The sequence below is a fragment of the Phyllostomus discolor genome, chromosome 3 (genome assembly GCF_004126475.2).
Source record: "Phyllostomus discolor isolate MPI-MPIP mPhyDis1 chromosome 3, mPhyDis1.pri.v3, whole genome shotgun sequence".
Lineage (NCBI taxonomy): Eukaryota > Metazoa > Chordata > Mammalia > Chiroptera > Phyllostomidae > Phyllostomus > Phyllostomus discolor.
Genome location: NC_040905.2, coordinates 188,947,756 through 188,970,915, shown reverse-complemented (window position 1 = coordinate 188,970,915; position 23,160 = coordinate 188,947,756). Strand labels below are relative to the sequence as shown.

At 45.2% G+C, this 23,160-nt stretch overlaps 1 protein-coding gene across 4 annotated transcripts; it reads left to right on the top strand.

The window, feature by feature from the left end:
• The first annotated feature begins 1,202 nt into the window (after positions 1 to 1,202).
• PGAP4 (post-GPI attachment to proteins GalNAc transferase 4) lies at positions 1,203 to 21,359 on the top strand. Of its 4 annotated transcripts, none has more exons than XR_004902279.1 (3): positions 1,226 to 1,826; positions 17,195 to 18,869; positions 19,313 to 21,359. XR_004902279.1 is itself a non-coding variant. In XM_028529516.2 (2 exons), exon 2 carries the CDS (start codon positions 17,272 to 17,274, stop codon positions 18,481 to 18,483), a length of 1,212 nt encoding a protein of 403 aa, XP_028385317.1. In that variant the 5' UTR covers positions 1,203 to 1,826; positions 17,195 to 17,271; the 3' UTR covers positions 18,484 to 21,359. The 4 variants fall into 4 exon arrangements, 2 of the variants coding, with proteins under 2 accessions (XP_028385317.1, XP_035877875.1); XR_004902278.1 differs by having other exon boundaries at positions 17,195 to 19,034; XM_028529516.2 differs by having other exon boundaries at positions 1,203 to 1,826; positions 17,195 to 21,359.
• The last annotated feature ends 1,801 nt before the right edge of the window (positions 21,360 to 23,160 follow it).

The following is a 23,160-nucleotide window of genomic DNA, read 5'->3' as shown; positions in this document are numbered from 1 at the left end:
GGGAATGAACTTGGTGTATTTGAGAAAGGTCAGAGGGCCAGTGTGGCCAGAGTGAAATACATATGCAGCTCTGGCTTGCCCCTAGTACTTGTGTCTGGTGCTGTTTGGGAGAAGCATCTGGATCCATAAATGGTATGGTATGGGCCCTGTATTCAAAAAGCCAGCTACTGACTGATACAGACCTCAGTTTGCTGGATGCCATTTACATCATCCAAAAAGATGTCTGGGAATGAGCTCAATACTGGGCTTGATGCTGTTACAATGCCCTGTACCTCTGCGTATGGGTTAGATATATTATTTGTCTTTGGCAAAAATTCAGAAGCAATAGAAGCAGCAAGAAGTGGTACAATGTAGGGGAAAACAAACAAACAAACAAAAAACAATGGCTTTGTAGACAGGTGAAGGCTCTGTAGACAAAAAAGATGTAAATTTGAATCTGAACTCTGCCACTAAATAGCTGTGTAACCTTATGCAAATTCATAACCACTCTGAGCCCATTTCCTTACCTTGGAATATTTACAGCAGTTTCCTTGTAAGGCTGTATGAGTCCTAAAATCATATGACTTCTGTGTTTTACACAGTGCCAAGTAAATAACCACTCCGCTATTAACTAGTAGCCTAGATTGACAAGCTCTTTCACTTGAACAAGATCATTCCTTTGGTCAAACCTCAATTTTTCCATCTGTAAGATGGATATGTTATTACCTACCTGTCAAAATTGAGGGTTGGGGATGGGTACTGCTTTGGACTCAAATGAACCACCCAAGACACTCCTGGGAGAGGCTGAGAGCTAACTGGAAAGAGCTACACACCTAAATCCTATACTTTGCTAGGTGATCTGGTTAGATCAAGCCTTTTTGCTTTTTAATAAATATTTACATTTTTGGCTTTTGGAGTAAGAGTTGCACTTGGCTAATTATCTTCTCAAATCATTCGTTATTAGCAAGTTGAGGATTGTAATCTCTAATGTACAGGAGTGAAGTGAAAGCTAGAGGTATGTTCATAAGGTACCTGGGGTAAAACTGGGTACGGTTGGAATTGGTGGTGGAAGTGATGTCGCTATTATTTTTATTATTGGCATAAACAAATTCCTCCAGCAGAGAACGGGGTTGAGCAGCAAGCTGGGAGCTGTGCACCGCGCAAAGACTAAATCCTTCCCCTCATTTCAACTTCCTTTTCCCTGAGCCTGCTTTTCCCTCTCTGCCCATCAGTTGGCGCCTTTTGCCGTCCCTGTTTTTCCAGGCTGGCTTTGGGGGTTGCGGTCCTCTCGCAGTTTACAGGTCACATGGAACTGCGCTGCGCGGGAGGAGGTGAGGTTTCGTTCGGCGCGTCGCCAAACCGCGCTGTGCCCGCTCCTCTGGGACTTTAGGGTCCCGCAATGGCTCCTTCAGGGGAGTGATTCGGCCAAACCAGGCGACACCAGAGGCGACGGCCTCCGCGTGCGCAGGGGGATGCAGCTGACCGCCCCCACCCGGTAGGATTCCACTGCGCACGATTTTCCCAGTCCCTTTGGCATCGCAACAGGATTAGGGGTGGCCGCAGCTGGCACAGTGAGCAGCTGCTGGGGCTGGCGCAGCCAGGAAGGGCCTGAGCCCGGGATCCTGTGTTCTGGGTAGGCGGGCTCCACTGTGGCCAGCCCGGGGCTCCTGCCGCTTCTTTCCACAAGATCTCAGGGACCTCGGAAGGGCGTCCCCCTGCGCGGCAGAGGTCGGCTTAAGCGCGGGGATGAATGAGCGTGGCGGCGAGGCCGCTTCCCCACCCTTCAACCTCTTCGGCTGCGCTGCAAGGCCAACAGGAAGGCGCCAGCCGGGCGTGCTCGAGTCCAGGTAAGACGCCCCGTATTCCCGCTCGGCTCCTGCCCAGCCTGACCGGGCTGTCTAATGGCCGCCTGAAAGCGGCGAGGGTCTGCCGCACGTCCACCCCTGTGGCCTTCCGGGCACCCCCCCAATGCGCTGCTTCGTTGACGGGTGTCTGCGGGTGACCTCTCGGCGCGGTGCCGTGAAAGGGCGACTAGGCAAGGAAAGGCGTCCCTTGGAAAGACCAGCCGAAGGGAGCTAGCGTGGCGATGAAGACCGTTAGCCTTCGCCTTGGGGAAACTGAGGCCCGAGCTCAGCAGGTACTGCCCAAGGTCTGCGGCAGACGCTAGATCCCGGACTCTGGGCTCCCTCTCCCATTTTCTTTCCACGAGGGATAAATAGGACCACCCCCAGCTAGTCTCGCCCTGTTCCTGGCCTGGGCGCGGGTGTCGCCGGTGCCGCACTGCGCTCGCAGTGTTCCGGGGCCGAGAGCTCCTGCAGGGTGAGTGTGACCTGGGCATCCCTTGCTGGTCCCTTGTTCCCTGTCGGTGTCCGCAGGGCGGCTCCAGTTAACTCACTATGCATACCATTAATAAAACCCGGGCACGCATTTGCCCCAAGAGAACCAAGCCTTGTAAGGAGGGATAGCTTCTTTTAGGGGGTGCATTTCTAGAGTGCACTGCACCGGGTACTTTGAAAGGTGAAAAGAGAGACACCTATGTGTATCTAACACCTAATATTATTACAATTAGAATTTTTTAAAGGAAAAGTTTATTACAAAATATTCAGGCAACAAAAATGTAAAGGAGAAAATAAAGATAACCTAAAACTGCATCTTCTAGATTGCTGAGATTTTTCTGGATATCTTAATATTTTCTCTGCATATACACAGTTAAACTAATAACATGGACAAAAATAGTATCTTCTTTTACTTTGCATGTCTGATTGATTACCCAGGGGAAGTCAACACCTTTACTAATGTGGTTTGGCCTTTTGCATTTGTGTGGGTGAATTGACTTAATTCTTTTGCCCCCTTTTCTTTTTTTTCTTTTATTTAGTTATATTTTATTGATTATGCTATTACAGTTCTGATTTTTCCCCCTCTGCTCCCCTCCAACCAGCACCCCCAACTCCCTCAAGCAATCCCCCCACCATTGTTCATGTCCATGGGTCCTATATAAGTTCTTTGGCTACTCCATTTCCTATACTGTACTTTACATCCCCACAGCTATTCTGTATTTTGCCCCCTTTTCAGTTGACTTTCTGTTTGTGACTTTTAAGCATTCTTTATATATTACACATTAAAGTAGTGATTCTGTTGTTCATGTTATGCAGTCTTTCTCAGTTTCCTAATGTTTTTGTCAGTTTTTCACCTTTGGCGACATACAAGTTTACCTTTTTTAATTACTAAAATCTCTTCTTCTTTTTCTTTATGGTTTATGCTTGAGGGCCTTGCTTGAAGAGGGCCTTTCCTAACTCGAGTCTACATAAATAATTGTCCTGTCATTTTTTTCATGTACTTTAAAGCTTTCGTTTAAAAATTTTAATATGGAATTTATTCTAGGTTGAATTGTAGAGTGGAGAGCTAATTTACTTTTCCTGAATGGTTAACCAGTTGTGGCCCGGCTATTAAGCTTATTTCTGTTTACCCCTGACTTAAATTGTTACAATTATGATAGATTAAATTTTACGTATTTATATCTGGATTTTTGCATCTATTTCAGTACATGTTGGTGCCAGGGCACCATATTTTAATTACTGAAGGTTTATAATAGGTATGATGTCTGATTTGGCAGATTCTTTCTTATTAGCCTATACTATCATTTTCCTTGGTTAAAAAAAAATTAAGGTATAGTTTAGTATTAAGGTATAGCTTACATGCAATAAAATGCACAATTTAAATGTATTACTTTGATGAATTTTTGTCAGACATAACCACCCTCTCAATAATAAAATTATGGAGTACTACATAACTTAATGGCATCATTGCACAGCACCACCTTACTGTTCCATATATCCTTATATCCTTCCAATCGGTATACGTGCCACCAAAGTGAGTGTTTCCTGGAAGTTTTTATTAGTGCTAACTTCAGATGATCTTTAAAATACTTTGGTTGAGGGAACCAACCTCTCTCTGCTCCACCAAAATAAAACCATGTTTGGATTTCTGCTGGGTTTTTGATCACAAGCGTCCTGGGCATAGGGCCCCTGAATGTCTACCCTCCCAGTGCCTGACACAGGACTCAGTATTCTGAGTTAAATTGAATGTTTAATGATAGTAAAAGTAATGCATGCTTTCTGCCTAGGTATAGAAAGCAAAACAGGAAACCTCCTTCCCCTATACCTTCATCTCTCCTTCACCAAATTGTACTCCTCATTAAAAATACAATGATCATACTATGAATATTTCTCTACCATTTGCATTGACATAGTTTGTATTTTCCCTGTAGAGACTTTTTACATCTGCTCAGTTGCTATAAGAAATTACTATAGACTGGGTAGCTCAAACAGCAGAAACATTTCTCATGGTCCTGAAGGCTGGAAGCTTGAGATCAGGGTGCGAGTTAGTTGGGTTCTGGTGAAGGCCTCCTTCCTGGTTCACAGATGGCCCCTTTCCCACTGAGTCCTCTCTGGCTCCGCAGAGAGTGGAAGCAAGCTCTCTCCTGTCTCTCTTTCAAGAGCACAGATCTCAGCTGGAGAGCTGCAGGGATAGGCCCTAGTTACCTCCCAATGACCAGATTGCCAAATACCATCACACCAGGGGATGAGGGTTTTAACAGACAAATTTTGAGGAACACAAACATCCAGTTCATAAGGGAGACCTCGATAAGACTCTGGTCAGTATATTTAAACCTTTTTCTTTTAATGTCCCCACATCATCCCCTTGTGTAATTATCCTAAATACTTGTTTCCTGTGGTTGCCAGGCATTTTCTTGCCCTGCAGTTTGTTTTTCTTTCTTCCCCTTCTTTTTCCTTCCTGCCCCTCCTGTGCTTGTTCTCTCTCTCTCTCCCTCTCTCCCTCCCTCCCTCCCCCCCCCCCCCTCCCTCCCTCTCTCTCTCTCTCTCTCTCTCTGTCTCTCTCCCTCTCTCTCTCTCTCATTATTGCAGACAAAACTGCCCTGAACATTCCTTGTCCATCTTTGGTATCATGTGCTTGCATTTCTGCAGGGTAGATTCCTACAAGTAGAATTTCTATGTCAAAGGAGATGTACATACAGCATTTTTATTGTTACTTTTATTTTTAAAAGATTTAATTTATTTATTTCCAGAGAGAGGGGAAGGGAGGGAGAAAGAAAGGGAGAGAAATGTCTATGTGCAAGAGATTCATCTATCGGTTGCCTCTGGCATGTCCCCAGCCAGGAACCAGCCCGCAACCCAGGCATGCGCCCAGACTGGGAACCGAACCAGTGATCTTTGGTTCACAGGCTGGCACTCAGTCCACTGAGCCACACCAGCCAGAGCTACATGCAACATTTTTATAGGTACCGCAAAGGTCACACCAATTTATGTGACGTGCCCATATGTTGAGCCAGGCAGGAAATTGAATTGACCTTGTGTTAAATACAGAGATGTTCTGGAGAAAAAGACCTCTCTTTCCTATTCCATTATTGAGTCTCTCCTGCTGGGAAAGTGTTGTTTTTCTCCATTTATTGAAGACTTTTTAAACATCCTTCTTATAGCATATGTGCATTTTCTGCGTATTTCTTAAATTTATTTCTTTGTATTTTAGTTGTCCCCCCCCCACCATTTTGTCTGGTATCTTCTATCCCATTAATTAATTTGGTGATTGATGAGAGGAAACCAATTAGTGTATATTATATATGTTATTTTTACATATGAATTCTGTAAGTGCCCACATTCTGAAAGTCTTATCATTTCTAATGTCTCTTCAGTTGATTTTCTTGCATTCCCAATCTGTGCAGAGATTATTATTGCATATTGGTTGAGAACATGGGTTCTGGAACCTGTCTGCCTGGGTTCAGGTTTTGCCGCCCACTTAAAAGCTTTGTTAACCTTAGTACAAGTTAGTTTTACCTTAGTTTTTCAGGTATAAAAGGGACTTAATAATAGTACTTCTCCTAGGCTTTTTATGTGGGTCAATAAGATGCTTAAAACTGCCTGGCACATAAAAAGGGCTTAGCGAACATTTACAAATGAGTTGATCTCTGCATTAGGTGACCAGGCGTTTTGATACTCCCGATTTCATAGCTGAATAATTGAGGCCCATAGAGGTCAAACGACTTGGCTGTGGTCTGTGAGGACAACAAAGGTAAATCAGACTGCACCCACTAAGAAGGGATTTCTGAGTTCCTTGAGGCATAAGTCAAGGGCCATGAATAAAGCCAGGGGGGAGGCATCAGGAGAAAAACATGGGCTTTGACATTTGTCCTGTGTTTAAACTTCCTTCTTGCAAGTTGGTAGCTTCTTCGTCTTTTTTTTTTTTCCATCTAAATGTGATTAGTTCCATTGCTATTTGAGAGTTGCTATTTTGGTCAGAAGAAATAGATGTGAATCTAACAGAACTTGGATATGTATTTGGAGCTTAATAAGTGGTAGCTATAAATAGGTACAGTCTAAAGTATAAAGTGAAAGCTTCCTTCGCTATTCAAGCCCCAGTTTGAGAGCTAAACCAAAAGGCATCGGTGGGAGGAGCAGCCACAGAAGAGTGGGTGCAGCACCCTGCAAGATGATGGACGATAGAAGTCTAGCAAGGATAAAATGTCCCCTCCTGCCCATCCACCTCTCCCTAGCCCAGCCCTGCCCTCCTGCAGCTTTCTGCCTTTGCAGAGAGAAAAAAAAAAAAAAAAAACTAAAGCCAGGGTACCACTTCCTCCAGCTGAGACCAAACACAGGGGTGCACAAAAATAGGTTTACAGTTGTTCTTTGCGGGCCTTCCTCATTTACACATTCTTGTAGTCTACTTGCTATACTCAAGCACGCTTTGGGCTAGAGTGTAAACCTACTTTTGCCAACCCCCTGTGTGATGTTTCCTGATAGTTCTATAGAATCCTTTACATTCATCACAAAAACATGATAAAGATATTGATCTTTCTACTGGGAATATTATTGAATCTCCTACTACTCTCCTGGCAGTATACCTATATGAACTTGGTATTCCTGTATGCACAAAGCATTAAACCCTTCCAGCTACCGCTATAAAGAAAGGGAGGGAGGGAGGGAGGGAGGGAAGGAAAGAAAGAAAGGCGACAAATGAATGTCTAATTCATTTGAAGTTCATGTAAAGGGCTTCAGCACTTAAGAAAAAGGGATTGGTATTTGTGGTTGGAGGAGATCAGGGATGGCTTTTGGAAGAGGTCCTTTGTGAGCTGACCTTTGATGGTTGTGTGAGAAATGGGTCTGAAGAGATAGTTGGAACTGCATTGTGAAGAACCTTGGCGAGGAATTTGGACTTCACTCAGCAGTCACTGGGGAACCCTTGAACAGTTCTGCAGAGTTAGAGTGCTGTGTTCAGACACGCGCTGCCGAGTACCGGATGGACGCTGACGGTACAGGGGTGTCCAGCCTTTTGGTGTCTCTGGGTCACCCTGGAAGAAGAAGAGTTGCCTTGGGCCACACGTTAAATACATTGCAACACGTAATCACAAAAAAACTCGTAATATTTTAAGTAAATTTACGATTTTGTGTTGGGCCGCATGCACAGCCGTCCCAGGCTTCATGCGGCCTACAGACCGCAGGTTGGACACCCCAACATTGCCATCATTTGCCAGTGTCCTGTGCCTGACAGAGGGCTCTCTAGCTGTTGTCTCATTCCATGTTCACTACACCTCTCTGTGACTGAGACATTTTGTAGTTTTCTACTCTGCGGAGAGGCCAAGTAGGCTCAGAGAGATGGAAGGATTTCTTCACACAAATGCGCCCAACTAGTGAGTGTGCTGGTGTTACCCATCGTTTCAGTGCCAGGGACTGGCCCTGCACCTGCTTCTCTGGGACCTGTCTGCCAGCCTCCAGGTTCTTGGCTCGCCCAGGAAAAACTTAAAGAGCGAGTTAGAGTGAGGACAGAGCAGGTTCTATCCAGGTGGAGGAAAGGGAAGAGGCCAGGAGGACTGGACCACTGCTCTGAAAGAAGTGAAAGTACCGGTCCAGACGAACAGGGGCCCGCTGCAGAGTGAGTTGCACACGAGGTGGGACTTTATGTGTTTCCAAGGCGTGGTGCCAGGTTCTGACTCTGCCTCTGGTTGGGAGGGGGCCTTGTTTTTCTCGACTTCTACCAGAGGCAGGGTTTCTGCAAAGATAAACTCTTTCCCTTTGCCCTGTGCCCGTATGTGGAGGTGGGGGCTATGGTGTGAGGATGTGAGGATCCCAATTCCTCCCTCCATTTGTCGGCATTTCCCCCTAACTTCTTTCTGTCCTATCTCATTGGGACCAAAACAGCTCATTCGGAAGTCAGAAGCCTGTTGGGAGCCTGTTGCAATCAGCTGGCCTGGATGGAGGTGATGAGGGATAGCCTGGGATTGGCCTGGGATTGGCCGTGAAGAAGGGCATGGCAATGGGAAGGGGAGGAGAGAAGAGAGACCATGGAGGGGGAATGGCTGGGACTTGGGAAGTGACTGATAGGGGTGAGAAGTCAGAACTTCCTGGTCTTTGGGACCCAGGCGCCCGGAGAGTGGCGCCATTCCTGGAGGAGGGCTGACTTGGGAAATGGGGGGGCCATTCTGTAGTGCTCATCTCCTGATGCTCAGCCTGGCGTTCTGCTTCCCTCTGCCTCCCGCACTCCTGTGACCCCTCAGCTTCATTTTCAGAAGCTGCACTAAAATGTGGTTGTCCTTGTCCCTCCATTTATTCATCCTAGCCCTGTTTCATGTTCATTTCTTGGTGACTTTGTCCTTTATTGCCTTCCCTGACAGCTCCATCCTAGACATGGTAACATGCACAATCGATTGGGTTGGCCAAAAAAATCTGTTTCGTTTTTTCTCTCTGTAAAATAAGACACATTTTTCATTTTCACCAATAACTTTATTGATTTGGATACTCTGAGTGTGTCGGCTGTCTCCCATGTGGTATATGACACTGATTGTTCTCAATGTCTTGATTTGATTGCTATCAACTTCAGCTGGTCTACCCTACCGTAGCATCATCAGCCAGCCAGCACTCTCTAGCCTGAAATTTCACAAACCAAACCACTTTTGACACATTTGATCTGTCACAGCACCTTTTCCACACACTGCACAAATCTTTTTTGTGTTTCAGTTGAATTTTTATCTTCCTTGACATAATAAAGCATAATATGCCAAAAATGTTGCTAATTTTCTTCCATCTTCAACATTAAGATGGCTAAACAAAAACTCACCAATTTTGATTGTTATTTTTATTTTATTTTTTTAAAGATTCCATTTAATTACTTTTGAGGGGGAGGGAGAAAGAAAAGGAGAAAATATCGATGTGCAAGAGATACATCAATCATTTGTCTCCGGCACGTCTCCAACCCGGGACCAGGCCTGCAACCCAGGCATGTGCCAGACTGGGAATCAAACTGGCAACCCCTTGGTTCCCAGGCCAGCACTCAATCCACTGAGCCACACCAGTCAGGGCAGTTTTTTTTTTTTTTTTAAATGCATGCTAATATGACAGCTGTCATAATACAATGTAACAAAATTGTTTTAAATGAAATTAAAGACAACTAAATGCTATTAGAGCCATCTTACAGCAAAAAACAAATGACCTTTTTGGCCAACCCAGTTGTTTAGGCACTGCTTGTATTTCGAAGTGCGCTTGCAAGGGATAGAAAAGAATTTGAGTAATCACTGGGCCTTAGAATAGGGGCTGTGAAGGCAGAGTTGTTTCCAGGCCGCCTCACCAATGCCAGTCAGTAAACAGCATCATTGGAGTGTGGGTCTGAGCCGGCAACATCATGGTTACTGTGGGATTCTGGGAAAAGGCCATCAGAGTTATAAGGTAGATGTAGCTCTCTGCTTATCCCATCCCCAGGATGGCTAGGAGTGGAGAACTCCTTCTTTCAAACTATCAGTTGAAAATTCTCTGCCCTAACTGGGTGGGTCAGTTGATTAGAGCTTGGTCCCATACACCAAAAGTTGCTGATTTGGTTCCCAGTCAGGGCACATACCTAGGTTGTGGGTTTGAGCCCTGGTCTGGGCACATGCAGGAGGCAACCCACTGATGTTTCTCTCTCTCTCTCTCTCTCTCTCTCTCTCCAATCAATAAACATATCCTCGGTCAAGGATTAAAAATAAAAGAAAATTTTATGTTTTTAGGTTTGTTTTCCTAATGATGGTTATCTTAAACCAGATTAAAAATATGAACTAAATTTTAGGTGGTATTGAACACCACATGCCACTGTGCAGCAATTGATTAAATCCTTTAGGGAGAGCTTTTAAAAAGCTATGAAGAACATGATCCTGAGTGGCTACATAACTTCATGAACCTGGATTTTAGGCAACCTAGTCATCTGATCACTAAGTGAAGGATCTGGTCCCAGCTCCCATGGCCCAAGATGGGAGTGCTGGACTGTATTATTGTTCAAGACACTTTCTGCCCCTCCCTGAAGAGACCTATATTCCCCTAATCATTGACTTCAGGGTTGACCATATGTCTTTTGGTACCCCCTTTCTTGTGGAAAATTACATAACTCTGCCCTGTTGCACTTAAGAGTTATTATGTGACTTGCCCTGGTCAGTGAAATGCTGGTGGACATGGTGTGTTGTGGTTTTTGAGCTGTTGCTTTGAGAGCCAGCTTGTGATTCACTGTTTGTCTCTTTCCCCTCTGCCACAAAACCTGCCATGTTCAGGGAAGAGGCAGTTCTGCCTACCTGGATCCTAAAGTGTAGATGACATGGAGCAGAGACAATGGACCCATAATGGACAAGTAATATGAGCAAGAATTAAACCTCAGTTTTGATAACCCCCTGGGATTTGGGGTCATTGCTGTCGCCTATCCTGACCCATACAGTATATAATGATAGGGAACCAGATGCCTTAAGCACTTGAGAAATTTCCCGGACTCTGAGCAGATTGCTAGATCCTTTCGTTTTTCCTGAGGGCTTAGAAATCTGCCTCCTGCTTTCCCTTTCTATTGAATCTTCGCCTTCTGCTTCCTCTGCTCTTTGGGGGAGTAGATTTCTCTGCCTCGTGGCTTTGGCCAGTGTATGGGGAGTGGACTTGATCTATGTCTGCATATTTTGATCCTTGTGTAGCTGTCATCCACCAAGAGCATGCCCAGGTGGCCATTCTGCCACTTGACTGGGAATGAAAGGTATGCACAGTGTCCTGATTGTGACCTGCAGTCTGGAGCTGAACGCAGCCAAGCCATAGCTATTCACAGACCAGTGAGCAAGAAATGCACCTAAGCAATGAAGATCTGTGGCTATTACCACCCCAGCAGGAACTTGACTGGTGTAGGCAGGGACCCTGTGTCCTCTGAACTGACTCCCTCTCCTTTGTTCATTGTCCGTAGGATAGCATTCTCACATTATCTTATTAAAACAGAGTACTTCTGTGTTGTTAATGATTTTATCGTTCCCAGTAGGGAAGTTGCCTGGGATTAAAGGCACTCTTTATATCAGCACTAGGTTCTTTAGTTTCTATCCCAATAAATAATGAAATCTAAGGAAAATCACCGTGCTTGCTTTATAAACATAGCTTTTAAGAAAGTTCTCTCCCTCCCCTCTATTACCTGGGACACACAAGCCTCTTTTGTACAGAAATGCTGGAGCCAGCCCTGCAAGCACACCAGGCTTCTTAGCAAGATCCTGGAAAATTAAAGCAGGAAGCCAAAGGCCTGGTGCTTGCAGGGCCTTTCCAGTCATATGTGGGTGTAAGGGTGTGCCCTCGGTCAGTTTGTTCATTCAATAAATATTGGGGACTTTGCACTCACGTGACAAGTAGTGCTGGGTATCCATGGTGATAAGACTGGTAAGCTCGTGTTCTGGTAGGGGAGGCTGGGCAAACCATGGCTAGCAAGGAATCTAACAAGCTACTGTTATAGATAAAATTGCTGGGAGGGCAATGATATTTATGTTAAATATGTTAAAATTAAAAATTGATTTCCTGTAAGTCAGTACCTTTAAGTCAAAAAGTGCAAATAGGCCTTGGCTGGCGTAGCTCAGTGGATTGAGTGCGGGCTGCGAACCAAAGTATCGCAGGTTCGATTCCCAGCCAAGGTACATGCCTGGGTTGCAGGCCACAACCCCCAGCAACTGCACATTGATGTTGGTCTCTCTCTCTCTATCTCCCTCCCTTCCCTCTCTAAAAATAAATAAATAAAATCTTTTTAAAAAAAGTGCAAATAGGCATCTAATGAAATGTTTTTATCTGGCCCCAGTCCCTCAGCCACCTAGTTCCCCTCTTTGGAGGCAAAGTTGCCAGTCTCTTGTATATCCTTCCAAAAGTAGCTTATGTATATACAAGTACTTTTATGTATAGTCCCCCCCATCTTTTACATAAATGGTAACATGCTATATATACTTCTTCTGTCTTCTTTAACTGAAGGTATATCCTAAAGCTTTTCCATCTCTGTCTATAGAGTTTAACATATTTTTTTTCTTTTGGCGAGAACTCTTAAGTTCTACCCTCTTAGCAAATTTCCATTACAGAGTACAGTATTATCAACTGTAGCCACCGTTATGTGTTGGGTCCTCAGAGTTCACTTATGACTGAAAGCTGCTGGCTTTTGGCCAACTTCTCCCTATTTCTTCGCCCCCAGTCCTTGGCAACCATCACTCCCCCCTCTGTTTCTATGAGTTTGACTTTTTTTGTAAGATTGCCCATATAAGTGATATCATGCAATATTTGTCTTTCTTTGTCTGCCTTATTTCATTTAGCATAATGCCCTCTAGTTTCATTCATGTTGTCACAAATGGCAGGATTTTCTTCTTTTTAAAAGCTGAGTGATATTTCATTGCATGTAGTGTATGCCATATATTCTTTGTCCATTCACCCACCAGTGGACACTTAGCTCATTTCCATGTCTTGACTATTGTGAATAATGCCACAGCGATCATGGGAATACAGATAATTCTTCCAGACAGTGGTTTTGTTTCCTTTGGCTATATACCTAGAAGTGGGATTACATAGCAGTCCTATTTTTAATGTCCTGAGGAGCCTCCATATTGTTTTCCATAGTGGCTGTACCAGTTTACATTCCAACAAATAGTATACAAGAGTTCCTTTTCTCCACATCCTTGCTCGCATGTGTTACAGCTGATCTCTTTGGTAATAGACATCTCAACAGGTGTGAAGTGATGTCTCATGGTGGTTTTGATTGGCATGTTCCTGGTGATTAGTGATGCTGAGCTCTTTTTCAGGTACATGTTGGCCATGTTCATATCATCTTTTAAAACAAAGTCTATCCAGGTCCTTTCATTATTTTTACACAATTGGGTTGTTTTGTTTTGTCTTGGCTATTGAGTGGTATGGGTTCCTTGTATAATTTGGATAGTAACTGCTTGTCTAATATGTGGTTCACAGATATTTTATCCATTCCATAGGTTGTCTTTTCATTCTGTTGATGGTTTCCTTTGCTGTGCAGATCTTTTTAGTTTGATGTAGTTCCACTTGTTTATTTTTGCTTTTGTTGCCAGTGTTTTTGGAGTCAAGTCCCCCAAAAATTCCTACCAAGAAGCTTACCCCCAATGTTATGTTTTCTTCTAGGAGTTTGGTGGTTTCGGGTCTTACATTCAAGTCTTTAATCCATTTTGAATTGATTTTTGTGGGCGGTGTAAGTCAGAGATAGTTTCATTCTTTTGCATATAGCTATCCGGTTTTCCCAATACCATTTTTGAAGAACCTATTCTTTCCATTGTATATTTTTGACTCCTTTATCTTAAATTAATTGACCGTGTGTGCAAGGGTTTATTGCTGGGATGTCTATTTTGTTCCATTGGTTTATATGTTTGTATTTTTTATTATTATTTTTAATCCTCACCTGAGGATATATTTATTGATTTTAGAGAGCGAGGAAGGGAGAGAGAGAGAGAACAACATTGATGTGAGAGAGAAACATCTATCAGTTGCCTCCTGAATGCACCCCAGCTGAGAATCAAACCCATAGCCTAGGCATGTGCCCTCACTGGGGATCAAACCCACAACCTTTTGGTATACAGGACGATGCTCCAACCAACTGAGCCACTCAGCCAGGGCTGTATGTACGTTTTTATGCTGGTACCACACTGTTTTGATTACCGTGGCTTTGTAATATTCAGTTGGCCCTCTGTATCTATGCGTTTTGCATGTAGTTTCAACCAATCACAGGTCAGATTTTTTTAAAATTCCAGGAAGTTGATCCCTAAACATTACAGTGTAAGTTATTTACATAGCATTTGCATTGTATTAGGTATTATAAGTAATCTAGAGATACTTAAAGTATATGGGAACATGTGGGTAGGTTACATGCAAATACTGCACCATTTTATTTAAGGAATTTTGGCATCTCAGCACTTACTATGTGCCTTGCATTTTCCAAGCTGCAGGCCTTATCTTGTCGACTGTATTCTGTTGTGGGCAGAGAGAACAGGGGGACCCGGAAGCCTCCTGAATGATTCTGTCCCCAAGGCCAACGTGACAGGAGTATGAGCCCAACCCAGTTTCAGTTCTTGGTTTCCACTAGTAATGATGTGGAACTGGCAAGTCCCTGGGGATGTGCAGCTAGCTGTTCCTGGGCAGGGACAGGCACTGTGTGGGCTCTTGACTTTGTGTGGGAAAGATTTCACAACACAAGCCCAGGTGATTTTGAGAGCATGTTTATTAAGGCTGGGACACTGAAACAAAGGTAGGACTTAACAGTAAAAGCAGCAAGAGGAGAGAGTCTGGGCAGTGCTCTGCTTTGCCTCCCTGGAAACAAAGGAAGTGAGCCAAGGCGGGGCAGCTGTCAGCTCAGTGGAAGTGAAGGTCACAGTGACAGAAGCGAGCCAAGGCAGTGGAATAGAGAAAGAGGGGGCCTTACAGGATCAGGTTGTAAGTCTGGGAAGAGCTGCCGCTGCCCACTGCTCCCTGGTTGCAAGTCTGGTGGGGACCCTTAGACTCTAGGAGGAGCTAAAAAGTGCATGCCCAAGTAGAGACATGGGCACGCTCTAGAGTGAGCCTGTGGGTCTTTGGCTTGAAGGCTTTTGTTTTCTGCAGGCAAGAATCTTCGAGTAGAGTTTCAGTAGACTATTTAGTAGCTTTCCAGGTGTGTTTTTAATATGCTGGTGCATTAAAATGAATGTAAGGGAAGATAAGGTGTTGCAATTTCACCATCTGGCTGGCCGTAAGTTATTCAAATTGTTTGGCTGTGTTTAATGATCTTGTCTCAATTTCACCATTCCACTTGCTCAGGAATTTGCTTAGCTTCTTACTATCCTCCTCACTACCTTGGGATTTATTAACTCTACTGCCCTGAGCAGACGCCAGAAAGAAGCCACCAGTCTGCAATACTCCAGAAGCCACAAACCAGCAAGCTGGCGTTGTGGGCTACTGCAGCCTCTCCCTGCTTAGCTCTCTCTCCAGTTTATTCAGAGCTCTTACTACTGTCGGGCTAGTCTGTCTCATATCGGGGGCCCCACTGTATGGCCTGCCTCTGCTGCCTTAATTTACTATGTCATCATGTAGTAAGTCCCCATTTAACATTGTTAATAGGTTTTTCAACATTTTTTTTTCACAGAAACAACGTATAATGAAACCAGCTTTACCATAGACTGATATAAACAAAAGTTAGGTTCCTACAGCATCTCATCAGTGTTAGAATTAAACAACGTCATCTGGGGACCTGCTGTGCTGTAGAGAGGTCTGGTATTCTACACAACTCTAGTGGGCAGGGGAGGCTAACAGCCATAATAAGAAAGTCCAAAAATCATCAGTTGCCAGACACAGAGGTTTATGTATAACTCACAGCACAGTCCATTCTGGGTTGGGAGGGCGCAGCAGGTGAGCAGTGGGAGGGGCCACTCTTCCTTGCAGTTGTTCAAGGACTCCAGCTGCAGCCATCTGGTGGCTCCACCCTCCTCCAGATCCACCAAAGCTGTTGGTTTAGCTAGTAGATATGGAAAGAGAGCATTGAGAGGCCTATCTGCTCTCAGTCACCTCGGCTCAGAAGTAACACCTATCACTTTGCTTGCATTTTACCAGCAAGTCCTAGTCACATGACCTCACCTGGAAGATGGGCTAGGAAATAGGGTCTTTCTATGTGCCCAAGAAGGAGAGACTATAGATACGAGACCACTAGAGACTACATCACAGCAACCTCATATGGCACCAGGGTGGTCCTTCCGTCAAGAGAATTCACAAGCTAGGCTGTTTTCCTCCAAATGTGAGCAGACTGTATGCTTCTGAAGTAAGAGGTTTTCCTTCTGTTCTGTAGATACCGTTTAGTTTTGTATCGACCTTACTGGTGTCCTCCTGGTTTTGTCCTTTTAATTCTGGGATGATGATTATTATTATTTTGGTGTGAATCTGTTTTCCCTCGGATCATTAGGCCTGCTTAGTCTTAAGATATTACTTGAGTTTGTACTCCTAGTGTATTTTAAGGGAATTTTTACTATTCATTATTTTGTTCTGGAACACATTTAATCTTCACAGTAACCCTATGCGATCAGTGTTATGGATCTCATTTCCAAGGTTAGGAATCCAAGATGTGGGGAGTGGAGTGGCTTCCCACCAAGTGAGTGGCTGAACTAGGAGCCAGACCACGTGCCTGACCGCAGGCCTGCATTCTGAGTCATTGTGTCACTCGGCATTTCTATCTGGAACTGGCCGGGGCAACTGTCTCCTCCATCTCCATCTCCGTCCACCCCCAACATTTCCTTCTCTCGAGAAGTCTGAGGCTCTAGAGTCCTCGTGCACAGGGGGATCCTTCCTCTCGTTGGTTTCCAGGGCAGTGAAAAATAAAATGGGAGAATAATCAGGATTAAATTAATACGCAATGTTAGGTATAGTGGCATGAGATTAGAGAAATAAGAACGGAAGATCTTGTCAAAGACATTTCAGGGAACCGTAAAGAGTCCTTTTTGGAGGGTTGGGGATGTGCAGAAAAGAGAGAGTTTTCAGAAGTTACATCAAGTGTTTACAATGCATTGACGCTAGAACTTATTTTTTTGTGTGTCAAGTCTTGCTTTTTTGCATCTGGTTTAACGACCCGTGTCTGTAGCTGCTGAATTGACTTAATGAGCTTGCGTGCCTGGTGATTTACTGGCACCTTGTAAGTCTAATAACTAAGCACCTGTAGATGTGGAGACTTGGTTGGGCGTACCAAGGTTTCATCACTCACAGAAAGGAGAAAAGAATCCAAGAGGTCATTAACAGATACAACCAAAGAGTGGTATACTGGAGAAAATACTTAAGTCTCTAGGAGCTACCCAGCCTAGAACTGAAATTTCTGGTTTGCTATGTGCTGAGTTCTATCCCTGGATTTTGAAAAGCCCTTTCCCATTCTCTGCCTTCTCTTTCTCTAGGTTTGACTTGCACTGATCTGGGCCTAAGGTCCAGGATGGTTTGTTCCTGGGACCAGACCTGACCGGAAGTTGGCCTCATGAGCACGTCAGGCTCCCCAGCTGCCATGCTGCTCCGGAGGCTCCGGCGGCTCTCCTGGAACAGCACAGCCGTCCAGCTCTTCATCCTCACGGTGGTGACATTTGGCCTGCTGGCCCCGCTGGCCTGTCACCGGCTTCTACACTCTTACTTCTACCTTCGCCATTGGCATCTGAACCAAATGAGCCAGGAGTTCCTGCAACAAAGCTTGAAGGAGGGGGAAGCTGCCCTTCACTACTTCGAGGAGCTGCCCTCCGCCAACGGCTCAGTGCCCATTGTCTGGCAGGCCACCCCACGGCCCTGGCTGGTCATCACCATCGTCACGGTAGACAGGCAGCCTGGCTTCCACTACGTCTTGCAGGTGGTGTCCCAGTTCCACCGGCTTCTCCAACAGTGCGGCCCCCAGTGCGAGGGGCACCAGCTCTTCCTGTGCAACGTGGAGCGCAGTGTGAGCCATCTCGATGCCAAGCTGCTGTCCAAGTATGTCCCCGTGGCCAACCGCTACGAGGGCACTGAGGACGATTACGGCGACGACCCTTCCACCAACTCGTTTGAGAAAGAGAAGCAGGACTATGTCTATTGCCTGGAGTCGTCCCTGCAGACCTACAACCCAGATTATGTCCTGATGGTGGAAGACGATGCCATTCCAGAAGAGCAGATCTTCCCAGTCTTGGAGCACCTTCTGCGGGCCCGCCTCTCTGAGCCGCACCTCAGAGATGCCCTTTATCTAAAGCTCTACCATCCTGAGAGGCTCCAGCACTACATCAACCCGGAGCCCATGCGGATCCTGGAGTGGGTTGGTGTGGGCATGTTGCTGGGCCCCTTACTAACCTGGATATACATGCGGTTCGCCAGCCGTCCAGGGTTCAGCTGGCCCGTCATGCTGTTCTTCTCCCTGTATAGCATGGGCCTGGTGGAGCTGGTGGGCCGGCACTATTTCCTGGAACTGCGGCGGCTCAGCCCTTCCCTGTACAGCGTGGTCCCGGCTTCGCAGTGTTGCACCCCGGCCATGCTCTTTCCTGCCCCAGCGGCCCGCCGGACCCTCACCTACCTGTCCCAGGTGTACTGCCACCAGGGCTTTGGCAAGGACATGGCCCTGTACTCATTGCTGAGGGCCAAGGGGGAGCGGGCCTACGTGGTGGAACCCAACCTTGTGAAACACATCGGGCTCTTCTCCAGCCTGCGGTACAACTTTCACCCCAGTCTGCTCTAGCGGGCCATGAGCTGCCCCTCTGAAATCGGCTGCTTCTTAGAGATTCAAACACTGAGCTCTGTATTTTGATGTGGTTGCTTGCAGGTAATTCGTTGTTTATCGTTGCCAGGGATATAGGCACTAACACTGCAGAGGAACAGACCAGCCAAGAACCTTGGCACGAACGGCAGTTGGCCACAGATCCGGACCCCTGTCCCTCCACCCAGCCACGCTGCCTCGGGCAGTCTGATCTGCCCAACAAGGGGGCATTTAAATACCAGTTGTATTCTCCAGTTGTATTCTCCAGTTGTGTTCAGCTCTGCTTCATGACAGAGATTGTGACTGCCAAAAATATTGTGCATGGTGATCTGACTGTTTCAGGATTTTAAGGGCAGAATTGGTGAAAGGTTAGATCCTTTTGAATGGATTTCTTTTCATGGGGCATGAGAATGGACGTGTTTCAAATGTATGTGTAAATGGGCAGGACCGTGTCGATCATTTCCACCTGTTCCCTTGAGCTGGCAGAATGGAAGCCAATAAAAGCCACGCAGCGCCTGGCAGCTTGGAGGCGGGTGGCCTGCCTTTCTCTCTTCTGTGTTGTGGTGCACTGATGATCACTATTGTTCGTGAGATCTTTAAGGCACAGCAAAATTTGAAAGCACCTTATGGATCATCAAAATCAAATTGCTTATGTTTATTAGTGATTTAGTATCGAAGATTTTGGTCATATTCTGATTATTTGAAAAGTGGACATTGTAGAATGATGTAGAATGGGTGAGTTTCTTACTCACTGTATATCCCTTTTCCTAACTGGCTGGCTAACCATTCACCCTCATTTTTTTTCTCCTAGGTAGCATGGTGTTATAGAAGGAAAAAACATGGGCTGTGAAGTCAGAAGACCTGAGCTTTTATTTCAGATCTCTCATGTCCCAGTGGTGTGAACTTGGGCAAGTCATAACCGCTCTGAGTCTCAGTTTCGTCACCTGTAAAATGGGGACAGTGGGACCTACCCTTCGTAGTTGACTTGTGGTTTAAATAAAGAATGTATGCAAAACACCTAATAAGTGCTCAGCCCAGAGAGGGCACTTGGCAAATTTTGGTTCTTTTCTCTCCTGTAATAAGTATATAAAGCTCAAGTGTATTTTGGATAAAGATATTAATGATATTGTTTAGAGCAGGGGTCCCCAGCCCCTCCCCCGCCCGGGGCTGTGGACCACTACTGGTCCACGGGTCGTTAGGACCCGGGCCACATAACAGGAGGTGAGCACCAGTGAGCAAGTGGAAGCTTCACTCACATTATGGCCAGAGGTCCGCCTCCTGTCCCCACCCCTCTCCTGGTCCATGGAAAAACTGTCTTCCAACTGGTCTCTGGTGCCAAAAAGGTTGGCGACTGCTGGCTGAGAGTGTGAGACACAACACAGCTGATGCCCAGAAGCAGCAGCTCCAGACCAACCACTACAACGCACACTGACTGGTCATTGTGATGTCTGCGGGGTATACAGCTCCAGCCAAGCCAAAATGACTTCCCATTCAAACTGGAAGTGATCTGAGGCTCCTTTTGAGCTTCTTCCAAGACTATCACCTAAAAATTGCTTCTCTTGAGTGCTACAAATAACTGGACTTTGATGACACTTACCAAACCAGTGGACAAGTCCCTTCATGAGGACACATGATTGAATTAAGAGTTCAAGCATTTGTCTGTTTCGTTTCAGAGCCACATCTTCCCCTTCACTTTTACATTTCCACAGTGAGCTTCCATCTGGGGATCCACTCGACACAGAGAGAGGGGTTGGGGGGGAGGGAGGCTTTAGCACCCCACTTCACAGATGAACAAACCGAGACCCAGAGGTGTTAGACAACTTCTCCAGTTTCACACAGCGGAGCAGGACTGAAACAGCTCTTCTGACTTTCAGCATTTTTCTTAACCGCATTCATTTTATAAATATCTGTGTAGTCAAATTCTCTCCTGTAAAATCCGATTGTAACCTGGACTGAATAATGTTTCTGTAGACTAAGGTATGAGAAATTCTTTGTCATGTGGGTCTTGGGGAACGAGCAGGTCGCAGTGTGTGTTGTGTTGTTGTAGTGACCTGTTAGGTGTCTCCCAGCAATGCCCCAAGCGATCGGAGCTAGGAGATGACTTACTAAGATGTTCAGATTCCACACCTTCCCTCCTCCTCACCCAGCAACTGGTCCACTCCCATGTTGGAGAAGAGGACCACCCTCAACTTAGACCTTATTAGAATTTGTTGCATTAATGATTGGATCTTCTCATGAATTTTATTTTATGGTCCCGTGAGAGGGGGGCCATGTTCAAGCTAGTCAGCCTCAAGATAGGGAGTCACTGCCGGTTTCCATCTCTGCTCTTTCTGATTCAGTTGTCCACTGCATGCAGATGTCCCCTCCCGACTCCTCCGTTCTGGACGGCCAAGGCCATCTCGGCCTTGTCTGATTTTTTCTACCTACGTACCAAGACCTCTTCTCCCGTTGATCCTAACTAGTGTCTTCCATCCTTGGACATTTCCTGCAGCTGAATGCTGCCCTTTTATCTCTTCCCACTTCTAGATTTCCCCCCCTTTTTTTCCCTCACACCTAGAGTCCAATTTTCATATATTGTCCTTGATTAGGACAGCTGACAGCTTCACGCCAAAGCTGAAGTCCCTTGTTTAGTCCTAAGCAAGGAGACTCGAGGAGACCTCGAGGAGACCTCGAGTCCCCTTCCCATATCAAGGGACACACAGGTTACCAGGTGGGTGAAGGTTTCTAACAGTCCTGCTCATCTTTCAAAGTTTAAATTGTTGTCAGGCCTAAGAAGGTCTCATTTGTGACTGATTGTATTTGCATAGACATATCACTTAAAATAAAAGCACCCATTCCACTAAGGTATCCTGAGAAGAGTTTTATTACTCTCTTTTATTCATTTCTGTGGGGCGGATTTTTGGATGTGGCAAATAGTATCAAGCACACACATACACACATACCCCCCACCATTGTGGAGTCCCAAAGTACTCTTCAAAAGTGTGGGCTGTTCACTTAAAAATTGATAACTGAATTTCTTAAATGGAAGCATTTGAATTGTGCATCCTTTTTTATTATTGTGTTTGTTTAAAGAAAAAATGGTGAGAATACTACCATGTAACTGGAGAATACATGCAGGATTTATAAAATGACAGGATTAATCTTATTTCCCTTGGATACACTTCTCATTGGGGAGAACTTATTTAATTGGTAACAATTTGGGTGGAGCGGCATTCTAATTGAAGTTGATCACTGTGGGATTTTTAGATACACTAAGATTCATTGTGAGTTGCAGTAACACATGCTATAAAATTGGGTAATTTTAAGTTACATGAACAATTTGGATTATTTTGGTCCCTACTACAATGAATTTGCTGAGAAAAGCTCACTAACTGGCACTGTTTCTTCAGGTTGGATTTTTGGAAAACCCTTGGGGTTGTGTTGAAGACAGTTGGAAATTGAATAGTGCTAATGGCCAGAAAAGGTACTTGACATTATACTGGAGTGGTGGCTGGTGGGTCACCCCAGTACTGGATGATGGTTCACAACCCCGTGAGTCATCCTCTGTGCTGAATGGGAACACTTGGTTCACAATGCAACACGTTATCTTGACCTTTCCCTTGTGACATACACAGAAATATGGATACATGAACTGATTTTTTTTAAAAAGCACCTATGTTCACCATTTGGAGGTAAGAACAAGATGAAAATCCAAAGGCAAATGATAACTGTATCAAAAATAAACAAGGGACAGGAGGCATAAGAATGTGGGAATGATGTAGCATTGCTATGTCGGAGAGATGGGCGAAGAGGACAATGATCAGGGAGAAGCAGAAGGTCTCACATCCGACACCTGTTCTTGTCTGTCCCAAACTCCCTTGCATAATAAATCTTGTGTGTGTGTTCGGCCGTCATGAAATCCTTATAGGACCAGTTTGTAGAGAATGCAAAGAAACTAAACAATGGATAGTCAGTGTTCTGGTTAAATAATTCATTACCTTGCTAGGACCTGGCTTCGTACTGCACATAGAATAAAACTCAAACCCCTACATTAGTGCCCAGGCCAGTTGTGATCTGCCCCTGCAAACTCTTGGACTCCACGTTTTATCAATCCCATCATCACTCCCCAGGCTCCAAACACACTCGCTTTCTTTCAGTCCTTGTACTTGCTTCATCAGTTCTTAACTGCGAGGCCTTTCCCTGAACTCAGTTTTAAAACGCCCCTGCCCCAAAGACTTCCCATTTATCTGAAGCAGTCTTCCCCCTTTCCTATTCCCAGGCCCATTTATCAGATTACCCAGTTTGGGTCCCTTCACAGCTCCTGTCATTACCTGGAATTCCCTTATTCATTATTTCGGGTTTTTTCACCTCCATCTCCTGGAGCCACAGAATATAAGGTCCACACTATCAGGGCTGTCTTCTGTGTTTTATGTCAGTCATCCCCAGATCCTAGAGTGATACCTGACACATAGTAGGAAATGATAAGGAAGGAAAGAGATGTACAGCGGAACTGTTACCGAGCTTAAGTGGTTCACCACTTGGGGTGCTCTATTCAAGAGTAAGACTTCAGGGGGGTTGGCTGGGGTGGGGAAAAATGCAGACAGCTGTAATTGAATGACAATAAAGTGATTTTTTAAAAAAAGAGTAAGACTTCACTGTGGCCAAGTGGCTTTAGTGCAG